This window comes from Syngnathus typhle, linkage group LG17 (assembly GCF_033458585.1).
Source record: "Syngnathus typhle isolate RoL2023-S1 ecotype Sweden linkage group LG17, RoL_Styp_1.0, whole genome shotgun sequence".
NCBI classification, from domain to species: domain Eukaryota; kingdom Metazoa; phylum Chordata; class Actinopteri; order Syngnathiformes; family Syngnathidae; genus Syngnathus; species Syngnathus typhle.
This window is the reverse complement of record NC_083754.1, coordinates 10,016,126-10,034,798: the sequence shown is the minus strand read 5'-3', so window position 1 is coordinate 10,034,798 and position 18,673 is coordinate 10,016,126. Positions and strand designations below refer to the sequence as shown.

General features: G+C 48.6%; 3 protein-coding genes across 4 annotated transcripts; 2 read left to right on the top strand and 1 right to left on the bottom strand.

Annotated features, from left to right (window-relative positions):
- Positions 1-4,282: 4,282 nt before the first annotated feature.
- LOC133170699 (5-hydroxytryptamine receptor 3A-like) lies at positions 4,283-7,235 on the bottom strand. Of its 2 annotated transcripts, XM_061303814.1 has the most exons (9): positions 7,094-7,235; positions 6,664-6,803; positions 6,547-6,591; positions 6,357-6,463; positions 6,123-6,292; positions 5,947-6,062; positions 5,517-5,727; positions 5,293-5,442; positions 4,283-4,553 (listed from the first exon to the last, which is right to left on the bottom strand). In XM_061303814.1, exons 1-9 carry the CDS (start codon positions 7,155-7,157, stop codon positions 4,303-4,305), a joined length of 1,254 nt encoding a protein of 417 aa, XP_061159798.1. In that variant the 5' UTR covers positions 7,158-7,235; the 3' UTR covers positions 4,283-4,302. The 2 variants fall into 2 exon arrangements, with proteins under 2 accessions (XP_061159798.1, XP_061159797.1); XM_061303813.1 differs by having other exon boundaries at positions 6,410-6,591.
- A 390-nt stretch (positions 7,236-7,625) lies between these two features.
- On the top strand, positions 7,626-11,123 carry LOC133170700 (inward rectifier potassium channel 16-like). Its single transcript, XM_061303815.1, has 2 exons — positions 7,626-8,321; positions 9,847-11,123. Exons 1-2 carry the CDS (start codon positions 8,215-8,217, stop codon positions 10,961-10,963), a joined length of 1,224 nt encoding a protein of 407 aa, XP_061159799.1. The 5' UTR covers positions 7,626-8,214; the 3' UTR covers positions 10,964-11,123.
- A 2,696-nt stretch (positions 11,124-13,819) lies between these two features.
- Positions 13,820-15,789, top strand: LOC133170529 (inward rectifier potassium channel 2-like). The gene has a single exon (XM_061303517.1). The coding sequence runs from the start codon at positions 13,944-13,946 to the stop codon at positions 15,279-15,281; it is 1,338 nt and encodes a 445-aa protein (XP_061159501.1). The 5' UTR covers positions 13,820-13,943; the 3' UTR covers positions 15,282-15,789.
- Positions 15,790-18,673: the final 2,884 nt, after the last annotated feature.

Below are 18,673 nucleotides of genomic sequence, written 5' to 3'. Positions count from 1 at the left end.
CTCCTAGCGTGAACTATGTAAAACAGAATGTAGATTTACGATTACTTAATGGGCTGCCTGGCGTGGTTTGTCACATGGATGACATCCTCATCTGGGGGAAGGACCAACCAGAACACAACGCCAGACTTCACACAGTGCTAAACAAACTTCAAGCGGCCGGTGTCACGCTAAACATGGACAAGTGTGAACTGAGCACGCAACAGGTGAAGTTCCTGGGACACATTTTGTCTGCTGAGGGAGTCAGACCAGACCCGGACAAAATAAGAGCTGTGATAGCAATGAAGGAGCCGTCAAATGTCAGTGAAGTGCGCAGCTTTCTTGGAATGGTTAACCAGTTAGGAAAGTTTATCTCTGGTCTGGCTGAAAAAGACAAGCCCCTGAGAGACCTGCTGTCAAAGAAAAACCAGTGGGTTTGGAGCCATGCGCAGCAGAACGCTTTTGATCAGTTGAAAAACGAGCTGGCATCCACTCCCGTTCTCACACTCTATGACCCAAACAAAGACTTGAAAATGTCGGCAGATGCCTCGTCTTATGGACTTGGAGCAGTCCTATTCCAGAAGGAGAGTGAGGAGTGGAGACCAGTAGCATATGCTTCACGTTCCTTAACAGAGACTGAGCAGAGATATGCACAGGTGGAAAAAGAAGCGCTTGGATTAACGTGGGGATGCGAAAGATTCAAAGACTTTCTCATCGGGAGACATTTTTCCCTAGAGACTGACCACAAGCCACTTGTCAGCCTGTTGGGACAACAAGCACTAACAGAACTTCCACCCAGGATTCAACGGTTCAGACTACGGCTCATGAGGTACAGTTACTCTATCTCACACACCCCAGGAAAAGCACTTCTCACTGCGGATACACTGTCACGCGCACCTGTCAATCAAGAGACAGACTCTAAAGCTACGGAGGAACTACTAAATGATACAAACATCTATGTGAACGAAATAGTCAAAAACCTACCTGCTAGCTCGACATATATCACACAATTAAAAGAAGAGCAAAAAAATGACAGTGTATGTTCGGAACTCATGTCATTTTGCCAGAGAGGCTGGCCAGACTACAGCCGTCTCATAGGTCCAATCAAAGCATATTGGCCACACAGAGACACATTAACAGTCCATGACAAACTGTTACTGAAAGGCACCAGACTTGTTATTCCTACCACTATGCGCAACAAAGTCCTGGTAGCTCTCCATGAGGGACATCAGGGCATGTCAAGATGCAGACAGAGAGCGAAAGAGGCAGTGTGGTGGCCTGGTTTGAGTAGCCAAATAAATGAGCTTGTGAAAAACTGCACCACGTGCATTAAAGAACGTGTCAATCCAGTGGAGCCTTTAATGCCCAGCGAGCTTCCAGAGAGACCATGGCAAAAAGTAGGTGCAGATCTTTTTACACTCAACAACAGCAACTACGTACTTCTGGTGGACTACTATTCCAGATTCGTGGAGATAGCTAAACTGACACCCACTAGATCAGAAGACGTTATAGTACACCTGAAGTCAATCTTTTCCAGACATGGTATTCCGGAATTCTTCTACAGTGACAACGGACCTCAGTTCTCTAGCCAACAGTTCAAAGATTTTGCTGCAGCCTACGGTTTCAGACATGTGACCAGCAGTCCAAGGTTTGCACAAAGCAATGGTGAAGCTGAGCGTCATGTCCAAACGGTGAAGGGACTACTCAAGAAGGCAAAAGACCCGTATCTTGCACTTTTAGCTTACAGAGCGACCCCTTTGGCTAATGGATATAGCCCAGCTCAACTTCTAATGGGAAGAAGACTTCGCACTCCAGTGCCCCAGCTCCCTTCGTTACTTGTTCCCAGTCTACCGAACAAGGGCTTTGTGGCGTCAAGGGAAGGAGAGATGAAGTTGAAATACAGTGAGGGGTACAACAGGCGACATCGTGTGAGAGATCTTCCTCAACTGTCACCAGGACAACCGGTATGGATCACGGACACTAAGAGTGAAGGGACTGTCATTTCTTCTCACTCAGCACCCCGCTCTTACCTGGTTGAAGGTCCTTCCGGAGCCATCAGGAGAAATAGACATCATCTACTGCCAATGCCGGAAACTACACCAAAGATGGCAATCCCAAGTACACCTATCAGTCCAACAGAGGATACCTTACCAACACCAAACATAAGTGAGTCCCCTGTCCAAACTCCAAAGGCAACAAGTCCTGTCAGAACAAGGTTTGGCCGTGTTGTCACAAGGCCACAAAAACTGGATTTATAAGCATGTATGTATGAAAAGAAAAAGGAAATGTTTAAGAGTGGTGTTACATGAAAAGAAAAAGGAAATGTTTAAGAGTGGTGTTATAAGAAAAGAAAAAGTTTTTCCTTCATACAAAATTAGTACGTCTTCATGTTTGCAAAGAAAGGGGGATGTGGTGTTAAGTGTTTGTACTGCTGTTTTATTCTGAAGGGCCAAACAGGAAGTTGGGGTTGGGGGTGTTCCGGTGATGTGGAATGGCTGCGAGTTGAGAAGATATGAGACGCAAATAAAGACCGTCTAGTTGCTCTACAAAGTGTTGTTTGAATCCTTACGCCCGAAACGCGACACTCTCGGCTCATCTCGCGAGGTTCGACAACCGAATTTCACGAAATGATTCCCGAGCGCGGCACCGCTGCTGCTCACTGCTCCCCCAGGGGTGGATCAAAATCACACGGGGATGGGTTAAATGCAGAGGACAAATTTCACCACACCCAGATGTGTGTGTGACGATCATTGGGACTTTAACTTTTATTTGGTCCGACATGTGAAGCAAAAAAATCTCGAATTTTTTGTTCGAATACAGATTTATTCGAGAACCGGGACGTTCGAAAGCCGAGGCTCCACTGTATATGCCTAAATATGGTTATCCAATATATCAACTGCAGTTTCACATTAGATTGCTGGTTTGAGATGTACTTTTATTGTGTGAAAGCGAAGGCCTTCACACATTGGTATTCTACTTTATTATTATTAAACAACTTATTCCTCCCACTTTTTTAACATCTAACTACTCCCACATGCTTCAACCGATTCACCTCGTTCAAACTTTCACACGTTCCAAAAATTCATGGCAAGCTCCATATTTCTCGTTATTATTATTATTATTATTAGTAGTAGTAGTAGTATTTTAATAAACACTTATGTTAAAACTTGTCTGGTTTTTTATTCCTTGTTATTATATCCGCCAATCAAAACATAAAAATCAGGTTTAACTGCTTTATATGACAATATGAATATGTGTTTTACGTTGTTATATGAATTGGTGTCCCCAAAATTAATAAATGTCGGGATAACGTTTTTTTTTCAACCTTTTATTCTAACACAAACACATTCGATATAATAACACCAACTACAAGCCAACTAATACAAAATTAAAACATCAATGTCGGCATAATGTGTCGGCTGGATATGGCATAGCGGCAATGCTGTCTGTCACTCATTCGTTAATCTTCGCGAACGACCAATCAGCAACGAGTGATAGTTGGAGGCGGGAGTTTACGAGTCCGTGACGTAATCTCCCGTCGGGAACGTGTCAGTGACGCAACATCCCGTTCACGACCGGGTGAGGGACTTGCCATCGGATCAGTGTGTAGGTGTTGAATTATAGAAAGAAAAGTGTTAATTACCTGAGCCAATTGTTGTTATATAATAATAATAATGGGGGTGTAGTTGTATTGTTTCATGTGTATGGGTTGTTTCCACGGGATGTTGTGTAAAAAAAACAACCAAAAAAAACGGATCAGTGTGTGTCTGTTGGACGATTCTTTTGAACGAATCTTTTGAGTGAATTGATTCTAAAGATTCGGTTCACCTAAAAGAACTGGAATGCACATCACTACCTGATACAACTGCAGGTTGTGTAGCCAACGCTGGTGTCCGCTCGTTTGATTTATGTCAACGTCGCGGTTGGGCGGAGTTGAGTTGTAGTTCGTAGTGCGCGAGGGAAATGCAGCTCGCTTCGCGTACAATTACTGCTCAGATTGCTGGCTTTAAACCGCCTGAGCGTCCGATTGATAGTATTGGTATTACGGTGTTTGCAAAACATGCAGTCCCGCGATCCCCGTGGGGGACAAGCGGTACTGATAACAGGTAATGGAGCGATGCAGTGTCGTTTGAGAGCACGGACCCTTTCTGTATTTGTTCTGAACAAATGTGGATGTAAAGACTTTCATGTATCACGTGGGCTTGTGGTAGCACGACAACAACGGGCTTAAACGTGCAGTGGGAAATTCGACATGGGCAACGAAAGACACACGAAAAGGCGATCAACGTAGTGAACTCGTGCTCAGTTACTTGGCACCACTGGCTTTTACCAGAAATCCAAGTGGTCCACTTCGCATTTGTATTTCACCATCACCACAATCATAGCGCAAAAGTACAGTGTGCCCAGAATGAAATAGAACCAGAAAAAGGTTTTGTCAATCCTGTCTGCGAGCGCCTTGTTGCGCTCGCACTCCGCTTCCTTGGCTTTGATGGCATCCAGGAAGTCCATCAACTTTCTGTGCATCTGCTGTTCCTCAGAGTTGTCCAGCCGGATGACACTCATGTCCGCTTTGTCATCTAAACAGCCAGAAGTAACTCGCCTACTTAGGATCATGAGATAGTGATGATCACGATATGGCTGAGAGAAAATGCATATGGCTGAAAGCTCGGGCCTCCACACTTGTCATGTTTGTTCAACGATTACTGTTTTTTTCCATGTATAATGCGCAAAATTTAACTAATTTATTGTCCTACAATCTGGGGTGCGCATTATACATGGGTACAAAAATAATATATATATATATATATATTTATTTTAATCCGGATATGATACGGAGGCCGCCATTACAGATGCGCTTTCTTCTCTGCTGTTCACGTCAAACACACTCCATACGAACACAATGCTCTCGTATCAGACGCTTGCTCGATCACCTGCTCGTTTGCTGTCACAATGTACCCTACACAAATCCGAAACATTTCTTCGCTATCGAGTTTGCTAGCGCATGCGCAGTGATACTGACCGGCAGAATAACATCCGGTTGTTCCCAAAGATCTTTTTTCTGAAATAATTTTACGTTTACGGACTTAAGTAGGAGTCAAAATTTGGGTGCGTATTACACATGGTACAGGCGTTTTTCCAGCATCGACATGACATTTTTAGGGTGCGTATTATACATGGGGGCGCATTATACATGGAAAAAAACAGTAAATCAGGCACACACCAATTAAAGTGGCTCCTTTTAGAAAGTCTCCAAAGAGGCTCACAAATTATGCAGCGGTGAGTTCAATATGTGACGCCCCAAACTCACTGACTCACCCTGGTCAGCCCTTCTCTGCCCGTCACCAGCTTTGGCTCTTCCGGAGGAGCAGCAGAAGATGAGGCCTCCGTCCATGGCCACCCGTGTCAGGACCATGGACACCAGCATGCTCACCACCAGCAAGACCAGGCACACGCAAAAGTGGTTCTCTGCAAGCGCAAAGCTGCACGGTGGGCCACGCAGGCGTATCGAAGATAGGCACATCGGCGACTCGGAGACCAACTTATGACGGGAGTGCACTCGCTGTCACCGGGCAGCTGGTCGTTGAGGATGAGCAGGAACATAGTGAAGCTGAGCACCAGCGTGACCTTGAAGGAATTGCGCTCGCCGCAGCCCAGCGGCAAGGCGAAGCTCACCATGTCGGCCAGGATGAGCAGAATGCTAGGAAGCATTAGCGTGATAAAGGGGTTCTGCTGCCGGATCTTCAAGATCACCTGGACGCAGTCGGTGGCCAAACGTGGATGCAGAATACCCAACAAATGCTCACAGAGTGCCCTTCCATTCTATTTGGCACTCACCTTCCGATTTCTTTTTTATGGGTTCGCCATTCTCAGTGTAGCTTTTTGTTCACATTCAAATATTGAAGCGACATTAAGGGCCAAATTTCTAATTTGCTTCAAGTTCATTTACGAGCCATTTGCGCGCCGACCTACCGAGATATAGAATTGTTCATCGGATGGCGATTCCAGGTAAGCGCCCAAGGTTTCCCAGTCGCCGTGGCTGCCATCATACACCGCCACCTCGCCGATCTCCATGAAGGTGCCGCATCCTGGGTGCAGGGCAGCCTGACGTCAAGCACGGAACGGCTCCGGCGACGTGAGTGGCCTACCTTGGGAAGACCAGGTCTGGATGGCCACGGGACATTCGTCCTCAGCAAAGGGGTAGTTGAAGAGGTTGAACTCGCAGTTGACCTCAGCTGCCATCACCACACGGTGGCGCAGGGTGCCGTTGCTGAACACAATCAGGTCACGGAACCTGTTCTGCGTGCTTGACGATATGCTGAAGAGAGAGAGAGAGAGAGCGGCACGTAGCAAAGTCCCGGCTGCACAATGGCTCTCCTCACCCATTGGTCACAAATATGTCGGGCGTCCAGACTTTGCTGACGGGCAGAATCACCTCCTCATAGGGGTAAACGGACGGGTCCCAGTACAAATCGTAATCTGTCCATTCCTGCGGGTGCGATCCGAGTTAACGGCCGACCTGAACATTGGCTCGACGTCACTCCATTTTGAACCACGCGTCTCGTTGCTTACAATTGTCGCCTGTAAACGGCAGCCGAGACGGAGGTTCTTTGTGTCCTGGAAGGGAAAGGCAGACACTCAAAGGCATGGAGAAGACAACTTGCGTGCGCGTCCGCACGAGGCGCTCACAACTTTGATGGTCTGATACTCGATGGATGACACGTAGATGTACTCAGAGCAATTTTCACTCTGTGGCTGAGTTATTAGTTTTCTGTTGACCAGATCGTTGGCCAGACATCGGCGGCTGGTGCAGTTATCACTGGCGCCTCCTGGAGAAGCACAGAGCAAAGCGCACTTTGACGCAGCTCAGAAACGAGCGCATCTGCTGCCGAGCGTGGCGTGGCGTGTGCTCCATCTTCAAGCAAATACATTTTAAACCTTTCCGCTCTCACCCACTATTCTAGCTATATATTCCAGCGGAGCAAATCAGGACACGTCTCCTCTCTTTTCCGACCGGGAGCCCAACTTCAATCTCCTGACCTTTGTGTTGAATTCATTGTGTTCTGACGCCAAAGCAGCTCCGCCCTTGCAGCTTCAAAACGCAGCTTGCGCCGCTTACCTCCGCAGAGAAGCGTCCATAGAAGCGCCGCCCTCCACAGAGCGCGGCCGTCTTGCGCTTGCATGGCGAGCCGAGTCACAATCAAGCGCTTGCCACGTCCAACCTATTGGTCGTCTTCTGGCGTTCCAGACTCTTAAATAGGCGAGCGGTGGCTGACACCGAAGCGCGGTGGTGGCAGCCACAATAGGCGCGCGCGCATAATAGGCGCCACTGCACTTGCGCCATTCCACTGCTCAAACAACAACTGCCGCCCTCAATTCGCCAGCTGCTGTTTGTCTTTCTGCCGCACAATGCCCGACGAAGCCTGATCCTCCAGTCACGAAGGCCCGACAAAGACTTTGCGGTCAATTTTTAGACCTGTCATTCGGCGCTTGCGTGTCATTCTACTTGCGTTGACTTTGACAAACCGGCTCGCTGAACCGTCATGCGTAAATAAAGCGCTTTTCCCGTTGACATTTGCATTGACGGTCTCGTTTTACACTCCCAAACGAGGAAAATCGACGCGCACGCGAGGCAAAGCCTTTCTGTAACATCCGGCGAACAGTCCAGGCTATTTTTGGCTCCTCCCCAACATTCATTAAAGCCTCTGAGTAGGGATGTACTTAAAAACAGTACTTCAATGACATACATGACTACTTTCTTATTAGCCAGATCCAAATGAAGCTCTTTTGTTAGCATGTTACTTTGCGATTTCTTCTTCTAATCGCACCTGTTTATATGACTTTCTGCAAGTCAATTGTTAGGTACTATGAAAAAGGTTATCGCTCAGGAATGCCTCTTATCTGTCTTTGCAGATCCTCACACCTGAAATAGCAAGCATACGCTCCAACACGGAATGATAACTTTTATTCTCCCCCACCCACCTGCACCTGTCGCGGAGCAAAGGTTAACTTTCTCTCGAACCAATCAGGAAATGCTTGGAGGGAAAAAAGCCGCTAAATCACCCATTAATAATCGGCCCATCGGCGGCGGCGGGCCCCAGAAGACTCAATACAGCAATACAATACAACTCGGACTTCGACACCTGGACGCAAACAAGAACAGGACAGACTATTTGTGTTTGTTTTTTTTCTAAATTGCTCCATAGGCCCTAAATTCTTCCAGTTTGTCTTCAGAGGGACATGGTGGCTGCCGTGATATCAGGAAGGTCGACGCGGACTCGAGTACTGAGGCCCCAGTTGTCGTGCTTTTCAGACACCGGGGAACCATCAGCTGACACCGCAAGCCAGTAAGTCGCTTCTCATTCAAACGCGGACCAAACCAGAATCACTGAGCGAGTTTGTCCTTCTTGAAATTATAACGAGGCGAATTTCCACCAACGGCCGAGAGCAGCAAAATGGCACCGGGACACCATTCACATGGTTGAAAATCGAAAACTGCTTGCGCGCTCTGCTCAATTTGCTCCTTTTCTTGGAATGACTTGAGTCTTACTGTCCTACTTTGAATGCCATTTATTATTATCCATGCGCTTGCTCAACGCAACGTTGACCGACAAGTAGCAAGAGCTTCGGTTGTCACTATCGTTGTTTGTAGAAAATCCAGTTCAAGATTGAATGTAGTGCGGTGGGTTGAACTGAAAAGCAAATTTGAACATAGTGGCGGCGATCCAAAATATCAGACAGCTCATATTACCGTCTTTTGCCCGGGGGGGGGGGGGGGGGGGGGCACAATGGCCATTGAGATGAAGCACATTGACGTTTTTGTGCAATTTAATTCATGGTGGCCAGTCACGATTCTAATAACATCGTTGCTGTCACCACTATTTTGGGGATCCTCGCGTGGCAATCAGAAAATTCCATTTCATTTGATTAACTTTAATTCCATTTGCACGGCTCAACGTGTGTTTGGGTGCGCAATGTCAATACTGAAGGTGTAAAAGTAGAACTGCTAGTCGTAAATGTGGTCTTATCAGCAAGATGTTCCCGGGGGACACAATCAGACCATGAAAATAAAGACATAAATAAATGCCCTCGGCCAATGACCCCGCTCTCGGCACATGGCGCTCTGACAGAGCAGCTGTCTAGATGGCAGCGTTTGATAGAGTCCGGGAAAGCGATCAAAATATCCCAACATTGGTGAATTGCGAGCACCGATATGAGTGGGGCGCAGTTCAGGTTTTGGGATAATAATTGACATGCGCAAAGAAAAAAAAAGATGAAAAGTCGCTGTCAGTTTGGTTTGTCTTTCTTTGCAAGGCCACTCTTCGGCGCCCATGAGCGAGGTGCCGATCCCCAAAACGATGCATGCAATCTGCAGCGCCTTTTGAGAATGTTCTTGGCGTTCATCCATCTTGAACAAAACATCGGCATTCTGAGCTGCAGTTGCTTTGGAAAGCCAGTCGACTAAGTTCTCGTCAATAATCAACTGGTGAGAAATGTCGTCATTGTTCTTCAAGGTCAGTTGTTGAGTCTCGCCAGAGGCACGGTTGCTTCCCTGAACACAGAAAGTGGTGTCAGAAGCAGTGACCCATTCATTTTGCGCACATTTTGCTCCTAGGGTGGCGGTAGTCCACTCCTTTCATTTGGGAGCGCATCGGACGATTACGAGACTTTGTCTAGACTGGCCTTCGGAGCGCATTGGCTTTTCAAAGCGGTGCCGCTCGTCAACCCGACGATGCGCTGCTTTTGCAGCGGGCAAGTTTTGTCCGTGTGATCTGTGAGCGGCCGACAGCAATTGTGCGGCCATTGACAGACCCAAATGGAGGCTGCAGTAGCCTTCACTCGATCCTTAACTTTACATTTGGGCCTTGGCAGGGCGCCCGACCCGGTCGCCATGAGCACCGAGAGGCACGAGGAGGCGCCTGGCGACACTTGCTTGGCCAGCGTTCACGTCGTGGGCGCAGAGGGTCAGCGGCTTCGCTTCATGCGCAAGGATGGCGGGTTCCCCGTGGCCTTCCGCAAGGTGCCCGGAGACTGGAGCCCGTACCTGCTGGATCTTTTCACCACGCTGGTAGAGATACGCTGGCGGGTGATGCTCCTGCTCTTCTCGCTGTCCTACATCGTTTCTTGGCTGTTCTTCGGGCTTTGCTACTGGCTCATGGCGTATGTGCATGGCGACGGTGGCCGTGGCCCCTGCGTGCTCAACGTCTATGACTTCACGTCAGCATTTCTCTTCTCAATGGAGACCCAGGCCACCATCGGTTACGGCTTCAGGGGCGTGACAGAAAACTGTGGGGTGGCCGTGGCGGCCGTGACCATTCAGGACGTTACCAGCTGCCTCCTGGACACCATCGTCATCGGTATTGTTGTGGCAAAAATGGCGTCGGCGCGCAAAAGGGGTCAGACGGTGGGCTTCAGCAGAGTGGCCGTGGTCAACCGGCGGGACGGCGTCCTGTGTCTGTCGTGGCGGCTCGGAGACTTCAGAGGGAATCACATCCTGGAGGGTGTGGCCAGGGCGCAGCTCGTACGCCACTCCAAGCAACCACGGGGACCCGTGCTGATGTCGTACCAGGATGTGGACATCCAGGAGCGGGAGCTCATCCTCGCCACGCCAGTCCTTCTCGTGCACAAGCTCCAAGCGGGCAGTCCGCTCTACCACATTGGCCCAGAGGGGCTTCCGGAGGAGGATTTTGAGCTGCTGGTGTCCTTCACCTACATGGGCGACTCCACCGGCACGCTCCACCAGACGCGCACTTCCTACACACCTGCCGATATCCGCTGGGCGCAACGCTTCCGTGAGATGCTCAAACTGGGCAAGAAGCACTACAAGGCGGACTATGCGCTGTTTCACCAGACGGCGTGGGTGGCCACCCCAATGCTGAGCGCTGAGCAGTACGACCGGGGAAGGGCTCCACCTGGCCTCTTGCGCTCGCTACGGGGCAAGAGAGGCCGCTGCCGTATGGAGGAGGTCATCCGGCAAACCCATTTGTAGTCTACGGAGCTTCGGAGATGCTCAGATGTCGGATTTATTTATGCTTTGACGGCTTTTGGATGTTCAAAATAAAGTCTTTAACTGGGACGCTTATTTTTTTTCATGTTCACGTCCACTCTCAACACCAGTTTAGAGAACAAGTCAATGGAAAGCTCTGCGGCAGCTCAAACTGTCACAACTCGTCTCTGGTCGTTCTATTATGTGTCTAAGTTAATTGTCATGGTTTCTGTTCGCGTCTCTGTGCACTCGCCCCTCCCCTCCTGTGTCTACCCATAATGTAATCACCATCACCTGCCTCTCATTACCTGTCGTGTATTTAAGTCCTGTCTGCGTGTGACTCCCCTGTTGGGTAGTTCTATTCTGTTGGTCTTTCTGTCTGTCTGTCACTCTCTGTAAGTTCTGTGGCGGTTAGTTTCTGTTCCTCTGCGAGTTGGTCTGTTCGTCTCTCGGTTCCCCCTATCACCCTGCCGTTATGTTAGTTTGTTCCCCTCATCCTCATCTCCAACACCCTTTTCCCTCAATAAACCCTGGTCCAAGTAGCGTTTTGTCGCCCTGCTCCATTCCTGCCCGTGACACAAACACTGCCATCTTGTGGCCATAAAAAGCGTTTTTTCTAGTTGTAGTGTTTTTTTTTTTTTTACAGTGGTCATTATTTTTAAATGCTGTCATTGTCAAACCTCTCAATTTATTCATTCATCATCCATACGTTTATAAGAAAGATGAAACAAAAAGCTATTATCGTGACAAATATACATTTTTGATAAGATATGCTGAAATATCACACTGCTAATATTATAAATATAATATAAATACTACTAGCAGTAGCAACAAGCGTCAAACGTAAAAAAACATGTAAGCAGTGCAATGGCAATTAAGCAAGACATTCAGATCAAGTCTCATAAATAGCCAGTCACTTTATTCTGGCACTTAAGCACCCTGAACATTTTGATGGCTCTAAGAAGAAAGCATCATGCTTTGGTTAGCTGAGCATAAAAAAGTCGCTCCAAGGTCCTATTGGCCAGCGCATTGGAGGTCGTGCGCACTCGGGCGTGCGCGCGCGCCGCCGCGTGTCCCTTTTAATCAGCTTGGATCTTTGAGAGAAGCACAGAAAATCCTCTCCGTCTCGACGGTTATGGCACGATTTGGTGCAACGGGCAGCAGCCTCAGCGAGGGCGAAAATAAAAACAGCGGAGCAGCCAGCCAGAACCAAACCAAACAAGAGCGCGTGTGTTGCATTTATTGGACACAAACAGATCAGGAAACAGCACTTTTGCTCTGCAAGGGCCAACAGGTGAGCACAAGAAGAATGTATCCCAAGGAGTTTTTAATCAAATTAGTACTGCTAATACTGATATCATCGCTGAAAAAAACATCTGAGTCATGCATGCTATTTGTTCATCTTAGAAGAGCAACTGTGTAAAAGGGGTAAACTGCTAAGGGGGAACACTTTTTAATTAATTAAACGTTATGTTTTCATGAGCGCTACAACCGATCCCAATTAATTTGTGGACCCCACCCCCGCTCCATCTCGAAAGTGCCGCTTTTATGTAAGCAGTTTCCATGTAGCAGCCTCAACTTCTGAGCATTGAAGCTTTTGCGGGTTTGGTCACTCAGCGACGGAATAGGTCACGAGCACCAAAAAGATATTTTGCTCAGAAAGAAAGTCACATGCATCCATTCAATTGCATCTCATTTCTTACAAACAGACACGTACGGCTTGAATGTGAAAATAGAAGCTGCTTGACAATAACAATACATTTTGGAGTCACAGACAGCTTTGATTCTTTTAGACTTGTTTAAAATCTGGCTGAGTTTAAAAAAAGAATTAGGCTTGCAAAGCGCAAAGGATCAACTCTCCAAATACCAGCGCACCCCATGCATGGAAAAAGGCACCGCAACTGCATTTTCCTCCAGCACAAGCGCCGCTACTTGATACCGTCTTGCAGCCCGAGTTGGCGCTGCATTACCGTGTTTTCCCATGCATAATGCGCAAAATTTAACTCATTTATTGTCCTAAAATCTGGGCTGCGCATTATGCATGAGTACAACAATTTTTGAAGAAAATCTCCCTCGAAATAAACTTGAAATCACACCTTTCTTCTTGTTTGTTGTCAATCGCGCATCGCATTCAGCCATCCTGCCCAACACAGTCAGTAAAATTCATAATTGACGACACATCGTTTGATGCGATGGTGCAATCCTTGATAGTGTGTTATTGTCAAATATTGTTAGTTTCTCCATCGCAAACCGGATATCATACGGAGGCCGCCATTACAGATGCGCAGAGCGGATGCGCAAGACACGTCAGCTATATAAAGAGCGAGAGTTCAGTTCTCTACCTAAATGCGTATTACAGGTCATATTTTATTTCACAACACTTTGCCTTGTTCCTTTCTTCTCTGCTGTTCATTTCAAACACGCTCCATACGAACACAATGCTCTCGTATCAGACACTTGCTCGATCACCTGCTCGTTTGCTGTCACAATGTACCCTACACAATTCCGAAACATTTCTTTGCTATCGAGTTTGCTACCGCATGCGCAGTGATACTGACCGGCAGAATAACATCCGGTTGTTCCCAAAGATGATATTTCTTCTAAAATAATTTTACGTTTACGGACTTAAGTAAGAGTTGACTCTTACTTTAAAATTTGGGTGCATATTATACATGGATACAGGCTTTTTTCCAGCATCGACATGCCATTTTTAGGGTGCGCATTATGCACAGGGGCGCATTATGCATGGAAAAACACGGTATTTAGTTCGAAGGTGATAACACACCTGCAAGCACCTTTGGCGCCTGCCAATAACATTCAAAGTGCGCTTCAGCCTCGCTCTTCTTTCCACAGCCCGCTCCGCCGATGAGGACTCGAGCGGAGGAGTGACCCGCCCTCATCGAGGTTCTCTGCCGCCATCGTCCGGCAGCGTTTCTCCGGCCAACACTGGGACTGTTTTCCACAGCAGAGGCGGGCAGAGAGGATGGGGAGCGTGCGAAGCCACCGCTATAGCATGGTGTCCGAGGAGGAGGACGGCACCAGGCTGGCCGATGGCGCGGCGCCCAACGGCTACGGTGACAAAGACGTGCGCCGGCGGCAGAGCCGCTTTGTACGCAAGGATGGCCACTGCAATGTGCACTTTGTCAACATGAGCGAGCAGGGCCGGCGCTACCTGGCGGACATCTTCACCACCTGCGTGGATATTCGCTGGCGTTGGATGCTGCTCATCTTCTGCCTTTCCTTCCTGCTCTCGTGGTTGCTCTTCGGCCTGGTCTTCTGGTTGCTAGCACTCTCACATGGCGACCTGGAGGCCGAGACGCAGACATGCGTGTCCAACGTGGACAGCTTCACGGCCGCCTTCTTGTTCTCCGTGGAGACACAGACCACCATCGGCTACGGCTACCGCTACGTGACGGAGGACTGCCCGGCGGCCGTATTAACGGTGGTCCTGCAAAGCATTGTGGGATGCCTGGTGGACGCCTTTGTCATCGGCGCCGTCATGGCCAAAATGGCCAAACCCAAAAAACGCAACCAGACACTGGTCTTCAGCCACCACGCCGCTGTGGCCATGAGGGACGGCAAGCTGTGCCTCATGTGGCGCGTGGGCAACCTGAGGAAAAGCCACCTGGTGGAGGCCCATGTCAGGGCGCAGCTGCTCAAGTCACGCACAACGGCTGAGGGCGAGTTTATCCCGCTGGACCAGGCCGACGTAGACGTGGGCTTCGACAGTGGCGTGGACAGAATCTTCCTCGTGTCCCCCATCACCATCGTTCACCAGATTGATGTGGACAGCCCCTTCTACGAGATGAGCAAGCAGGAGCTGGAGACATCCCAGTTAGAGATTGTGGTCATCTTGGAGGGCATGGTGGAGGCCACGGCCATGACCACACAGTGCCGCAGCTCCTATGTGGCCAGTGAAATCCGCTGGGGCCACCGCTTCGAACCGGTGCTCTTCCAAGACCGCGACCGCTACAAGGTGGACTACTCGCGCTTTGACAAAACCTACGAGGTGTCCGGAACGCCGCAGTGCAGCGCCAAAGAGCTCGCTGAGAAGACACGCCGCGCCTCTGGCCCTGCCCACTCCTTTTGCTATGAGAACGAGGTGGCTCTGGAAAAGATGGAGGTGGTGGAGGACGGCGCCACATGCCACAACGCTTCGCGCCACAACTCTTCGCGCCACAACGCTCCGTGCCACAACGCTTCGCGCCACAATGCTTCGTGCCACAACGCCACGTGCCGCAACGCTTCACGCCGAGACACCGACCCGGGCAGTCTGCGCTCTTTGGAGTCGAGATCTCTGACAGCTGAATCGCAACTCTAATAGCGCCCCATTTGGAGACGGCAACCGACAATCCTTGCAAAGTTTCCCGTCTCCGAAGGGTGGCGGCGAGAACGCAAAGTTGAGTCTTCCTTCAAACACACGCTGTGGCTTTCTAGCAGCGCCTTTGTGCCGTCATTGTCACCACGCAACGACATTGGAACTAGTGGCGATCGTTGTGGATCGCCAGCGTTTCTTCAAAGCTTGTCATGCTTTCAAAAATGCCACGGCAGAACTTTGGCCAAAGTTCCTCCAACCGCCCAGGGCACGCCAGGCCGACCGACCGTGCTGCCACAGCATTCGGCTACGGCACCCTTTTGTACCTCATCATCGGTGGCTGCCCAACCCCCATGTTTGGATTGAAGCCACGTCAACTGACTGAAAGACTTACGGCGCTAGCATCCCTTTGTGTTCCGCTTTTCTCCCTCCCTCTTAGTGCCGCCTGGCCTGAAAAAAGCATGCACTTTATCCATTCTGCGCCACGGTCATCCAAAGCAGTTTTGTCCCTTGGTTTTGCAATAAAACACGTTGAAAGTGACCGCAGTGTTTTCTCAGATCAATGCGCCATTGCGTAAGAGGCAATCAATGGGTGAATGCAATCAATGGATGTGCATTACGCCACACGCAGGGCATGCAAATTTGGAGACAGGGCCTGATCGATGCAAATTTGATTTTGTTCTACACATGCATGAGCCTCTGGGCTTTTTCCACATTAGCCAATCAAAGTGCCACTCAGCTCCGCTCTAAATACTCCCTGCACTCCCTTACACGTACACTTCGCCCAAGTCTTGGCGAGTCTTTGGTTGATAGGGGGAGTGCCAAGATCAGTTCTCAACACACGTCTGCTTGATGAGAACATAAATTGAAGCAAACCTGTTCAAAACTTGCTGTTGAGCTTTCAGAGCGTGGCCAGCGCCTGGTCACAATGGACGCAGAGCTTCAGCCGGCTCGCCCAAAAACAGGCCCGGCCCGACCCGACCCGGCCTGCGGAATAGAGCAGGAACCAAATGTGAGGTGCCCTAACTGAAAGTCATCTGACTAATTTGGACAAATTAAAAATTTTCTTCATCCCGTCAAACTTCGCCAGCATGCTACGCCTCATACGCAGTGATGGAATAAAGCTCTAAGCCTGCTCATGGTGCGCGCGACTCGTTAAATTAGCAAGCAGCACACCAGCTGGCCAGAGTAGGACACATGAAAGCCTCCGTCACATTTTAGATTGAAGGAGATTAGTGGATCCAATCAGCTGTGACATTGAGCCAGCGCCAGGCGTGACCTAATCATCCGATGCTGCCGAGCCGAGCTGAGCGAATCCCCTTTGAACGAAGCGAATGCCCGATAGCGTCTTTAGGATTATTTTTCAGCCTTAGGCATCGGACTTTAGGATCCGTAACGTTAATCCGCCTGAGACGAAAGCAAAAGTTACAAACCCTCCTGTGGAGCACAGAGGGAATCGGGGCTGAGCCCATTTCCGCACCTGTCCCCGCTACGGATGCTAGCAGGCAGATGTTCAAGTGCGCCTCATTGCCGTGCTGCCGCAGGCGGTCTTTGCACTCTGGTCGGATCCACGAGCGGAGGACAGCCGCGGTGGAAATCGGTGGGGTCCCATCGTCATCAGTCTCCCCATGACAGCAGCGCTCTATAGCAGTGTTTGTCAACCTTTTTTTCATTAACGGCACACCTTCTCATTCTCGAGGCACACCACCAACAAAAATCTGTTAAGTGTTACACCAGCATCTATATTAAAATTAAAAGACGTAAAGTCCTATTCCTATATATTAGGGGTGTAACAATTCATCGATACACATCGATTAATCGATATAATGCTCTACGATTTATTGGCATCGATGCTAAACGTAAACATTAGGGGTGTAAATCGCGGGTTTTGTCACGATACGATATAATATCGATATAAAGAACTACGATACGATATTTGCCGATATCTTAAAGCCTGCTGCGATTCATTCACGATATATCGCGATATAGTGCTCTACGATCGATTTTTTTTTTTTTTTAATAAAAAATATAGAACAATATCCTGATTTATAACAATTCATACGCAAAATCAACAAGGTACTGCAAACTCTTTATTTAGGAAATTACAAGAGTATTGTAGTATACAAATTGCTTACTTTAACACTGAACTTTGATGTCGTGTTTTTTCTTTAAATGTGCGGCGAGATTTGTGCTCCCTGAATATTTGATCACCGCATGGCAGGATTTACAAACTGCACGTGTCTTGTCCGTTGAGCCATCTTTTCTTTGGAATCCAAAGTGCTTCCAAAGAATGACTTGAAGCCTAAAGGGGAGCCAATTTCCTCGTCTTTTTGGACACGAGCCATAGCACCAGCCCAGGAGCCGCGTACTAGTTGTCGACTCCCCTTTCATGTGCAGCAACGCCGCGCACTGCTCCCTGCTCCCGGAAAGAGGAAGCAAGCAACAATGAACTGGATTTCAAAATAAAGTCGCGTCTAATGTCCGAGGTCAAACACGGCGATATAAATCAATGTTTACCTTTAGCATCGATGCCAATAAATCGTAGAGCATTATATCGATTAATCGATGTGTATCGATGTATCGTTACACCCCTAGTAAACATCGATTTATATTGCCGTGTTTGACCTCGGACATTAGACGCGACTTTATTTTGAAATCCAGTTCATTGTTGCTTGCTTCCTTTTTCCGGGAGCAGTTCGCGCCGCGGCAACGTGTTGTGAGCAGAGCAGGCACGTGAAAGGGGAGTCGACAACTAGTACGCGGCTCCTGGGCTGGTGCTATGGCTAGTGTCCAAAACGACGAGGAAATTTGCTCCCCTTTAGGCTTCAAGTAGGGGTGTAACGATACATCGATACACATCGATTAATCGATATAATGCTCTACGATTTATTGGCATCGATGCTAAAGGTAAACATCGATTTATATCGCCGTGTTTGACCTCGGACATTAGACGCGACTTTATTTTGAAATCCAGTTCATTGTTGCTTGCTTCCTCTCTCCGGGAGCAGTGCGCCCGGCGTTGTTGTGTTGTGAGCAGAGCACGCACGTGAAGGGGGAGGCGACAACTAGTACGCGGCTCCTGGGCTGGCGCTATGGTTAGTGTCCAAGAAGACGGGGAAGGAAATTCGCTGCCCTTTGGGCTTCAAGTCATTCGTTTGGAAGCACTATGGATTCCAAAGAAAAGATGGCTTAACGGACAAGACACGTGCAGTTTGTAAATCCTGCCATGCGGTGATCAAATATTCAGGGAGCACAAATCTCGCCGCACATTTAAAGAAAAACCACGACATCAAAGTTCAGTGTTAAAGTAAGCAATTTGTATACTACAATACTCTTGTAATTTCCTAAATAAAGAGTTTGCAGTACCTTGTTGATTTTGCGTATGAATTGTTATAAAT